This window comes from Cyprinodon variegatus, unplaced genomic scaffold (assembly GCF_000732505.1).
Source record: "Cyprinodon variegatus isolate N-32 unplaced genomic scaffold, C_variegatus-1.0 Scaffold300, whole genome shotgun sequence".
In the NCBI taxonomy this organism is placed as follows: domain Eukaryota; kingdom Metazoa; phylum Chordata; class Actinopteri; order Cyprinodontiformes; family Cyprinodontidae; genus Cyprinodon; species Cyprinodon variegatus.
Window position 1 is genome coordinate 160,292 of NW_015150753.1, and position 3,356 is coordinate 163,647.

The 3,356-nt window shown below is 44.8% G+C and overlaps 1 protein-coding gene across 1 annotated transcript; it reads right to left on the bottom strand.

Annotated features, from left to right (window-relative positions):
- Nucleotides 1-1,777: 1,777 nt before the first annotated feature.
- LOC107090570 (claudin-5-like) lies at nucleotides 1,778-2,798 on the bottom strand. The gene has a single exon (XM_015384027.1). It carries the CDS (start codon nucleotides 2,720-2,722, stop codon nucleotides 2,075-2,077), a length of 648 nt encoding a protein of 215 aa, XP_015239513.1. The 5' UTR covers nucleotides 2,723-2,798; the 3' UTR covers nucleotides 1,778-2,074.
- Between the last annotated feature and the right edge of the window lie 558 nt (nucleotides 2,799-3,356).

Genomic DNA, 3,356 nt, shown 5'->3' on the forward strand with positions numbered 1-3,356 from the left:
AGAGCAGGAGAGGTAGCAGAAAGAACAAAGGTTGAACTCTGTAATTGCTGGCTAGAAGAAAAAATAAATCATCCTGAACAATCAACAAGTTTGGACATTGAACCTTCTTTTGCCTGCGTATAGAAACTTGACCCCAGTTCACTAGTAGTGGCTTAAGGGAACCTTTTTGTTCACTAAGAAAAATAATATAAAATGGCATTTTCTTAATTATTCATATTCAGTTACTTTAACACATTTGATCATTAGCAGTGTAGGACATAAAACACTTGTCTTAAAGTAGCTAAATGTCATTAAGTAAATGCCAAAAAAAGTTGCATTATTTTTTTCAGTGTTGGATGTTTAGCTTGACAAACAATCGCCACTGCATTATTTAAACAACATAGTTTTGTCCCTAAACATGGCCTACTCAGGGGAAGATTTAGGAAATTTGGGGCCCTAGGCAAAGACAGGCAGGGGGCCCTCTGAATTGAGAACATATAGAACAGTCCCATTATACAGATAGATAAATGTTAATAGAATAGACATCCATTATTTGTTCTATGTTTTGTCCCTCTCTTCTTTAATTGTTGTTTTCCTCTCTATGTTTTGTACTCAGCTGACTTTTCATGCTGAAAGATTTTTTCCAAGCACTAAGCTCACTTAGCTGATTGCTCCTTCCTGTGTTTCCAAAAAGGCGACGGCAAAAGTAAATAACCCAGTCCTTCTTTTCACTGCAGACAAGCCATGATCTGCTTATCTGTTCTCCATTTTTCATTTGGATGAAATAATATCTGCATGAATCATGACAGCAGACAAGATAGAGGAGAGCAGGAGGCGGGGTTACCCAATGGCAAAAATATTGGTAAGCAGAGACTGCAGATGCTTAGGGGCCCCGTCACTGACACCTGGTGGGCCCCCTTCACATTTGTGGACTAGGATGTCAGATTGTAGATGTAATGGTGCAAAAAATTCCTCTTAGAACCCACCTGATTTTAGTATTACTGACCGGTCCTTATTTATTCCACAAGACATGCCAGATTTCAACATGATGGTGAGACGTTTAAACACGACACCAATAGCAAAGCAGACAGTGGTAGTTTTATTTACTATGTTAAAAACTGTGTATAGTTCATTAGACGGTTGGTAAAAAATACACTCATATAATATGTTTCAAACCGCAATAAAGATATTAAAAGAAAGATGTGTTTGAGTATTTATTTTTGGGGTAATCCAGATTGTTGTACTCCATATGGGGCCAACCCAGATAATGTTTCTTACTGCTTCTTATTGTTGTGTCGTTACGCCATTGGGTTACCAATCTACTTGCTCTGGAGAGCAGAGTTCGCTGCTTTTAGATGTTGTCGCCAAAGTCTCCAGTAGCAGAAAAAAGTCGCTAGATTTGGCGCTAGGTGCTTTTATGAAATGAAAATGCTAGAGGGGTCTGAAAAGTCGCTAAATATAGTGACTAAAGCTCTAATTTCACTACACTGCTCTTTACATCATTTGTTTTCAAATGTTTTGCTGCTGTCTGTTTGGACCTTTCTGAACATGTGCAGCAAATGGACTGATCCAATATGGTGGACACTGAAGGGGGGGTTGACAGAGACACCACTGCTCCTCCAAGTGTTCTGATGGCATTTTAACAAAAGGATTTTTACCAAAAATATGCACAAACAAGGAATAGTTGTCCATACATGTAAACAGATCTTTATGGGGCCCCCAGGAACCTGGGACCCTAGGCCTGCTGAAAATAACCAAGTCTTCTTTTACCAAAAAGAAAAAAGGACATTTATTTTTAATTTACTGTATATTTTATTAGAAAACAAACTGTACAAAAGGTCAGAATGAGTAGAAACCTCTGTAGCTACATGTAAAAACCAAAAGTCCTTCTGATGACAACCTGCTGAGGAGATGAGTCCCACAGCTCACCTGTTCACACAGATTTCAGCCCTTAGATCCACGCAGGTATCTGGTCTACATTCATTTCAGCAACACATATTTTACAGGTTTAAACTTGTAAACTTGTTGGATCCTCTGGAGCAGGACGGGCTGTCAGCCCAAACTAAAAGTCCCCACATCAAGTCCTCTGCTCGGTTTACACGTAGAGCTTCTTGTCAAAGTCCCCGCTGATGCTGATGCTTTTAGATGGAGCCTGTTTGATGGGGAAGGAGCCCCGGGCTGCCTGGATGAAGGAGCAGCACAGCAGGGCCCCCCCGGACAGCAGCAGCCCGGCGGCGGCCCAGCCCATGTAGATGGACGCCCCGATCTCCCTCTTCTGCGCAGGAGGAACTTTGGGGTCGTAGAAACCCACGATGATGTTGTTGGCGATCCAGCAGGCCGGAACCAGCACGAAGAGCCCGCTGAAGACGTAGATGATGCCTCCGGCGTAGACCACCCTCTTCTTGACGGTCTCGTCCTTGATGCAGTTGGTGCACTGCGCCCCGGCCACCGTCACGGCCAGCCCGACCACCCCCAGCACCGCGGAGATCACCGTCAGCGCGCGCGCTATCTGCAGGTCCTGCTCCAGGCCCAGCACCGAGTCGTGGATCTTACACTGCATGTGTCCGGTGCTCTGAACCACGCAGGACATCCACAGCCCCTCCCACGTAGTCTGAGCCACCACGATGTTGCTCTCGATGAAGGCGTTCACCTTCCAGGTGGGCATCCCGCAGGCGATCATCACCAGCAGCGAGCCCGCGACGCACAGCGTCATCCCCAGGCACTCCAGACAGGCGGCCACCATGCTTCTGGTTCTGGTTCTGGTTCTGGTTCTGGTTCTCCTGCTGATCCCTGGAACGTGCTTCAGTGTTTGGCTGCTTTCTGATCACAGCTGCTTTTTATTCAGCATCCTCCCTCAGAGAGAGAGGCAGGATGCTGAAAACTTTGGACCAATCAGCAGCGGGGGCATCTTTGCGTCAGCTGCAGAGGAGGGAAGCATCTGTATCCCGCATAAAAAACAAAACACAGGAGACTGTGACGGCTTTATGTTTACAGTTTAGATCCGATCAACTGTAAGTGTCTTCCTGTAATTTGGACCAGACAGATTTCCAGTCCAGGAGAATAAAGGATTCAAACGTAGTTCTAAACGTGATTTATTTTTAATAAGGTGCATTGATTCAGTTCACTTTATTTATCTATTCATTTCTATTCAGTTTATGTAGCGCCAGTCCACAACACACGTCATCTCAAGTAACTTTACAGTACAACCAGATCGATTCATTGACTCAAAGCCAATCATTCACACTAAGCATGCTTGTAGCGACAGTGGAGAGGAAAAACTCCCTTTTGATAGGAAGAAACCTCCAGCAGAACCAGGCTCAGTGTGAGCGGCCATCTGCTGAGGCCGACTGGGGTTCAAGGAGACAGAAGCAGAGATA

Coding starts and splice junctions, on each gene's coding strand:
- LOC107090570 (XM_015384027.1), bottom strand. CDS start 2,722: ATGGTGGCCGCCTGTCTGGAGTGCCTGGGGATGACGCTGTGCGTCGCG.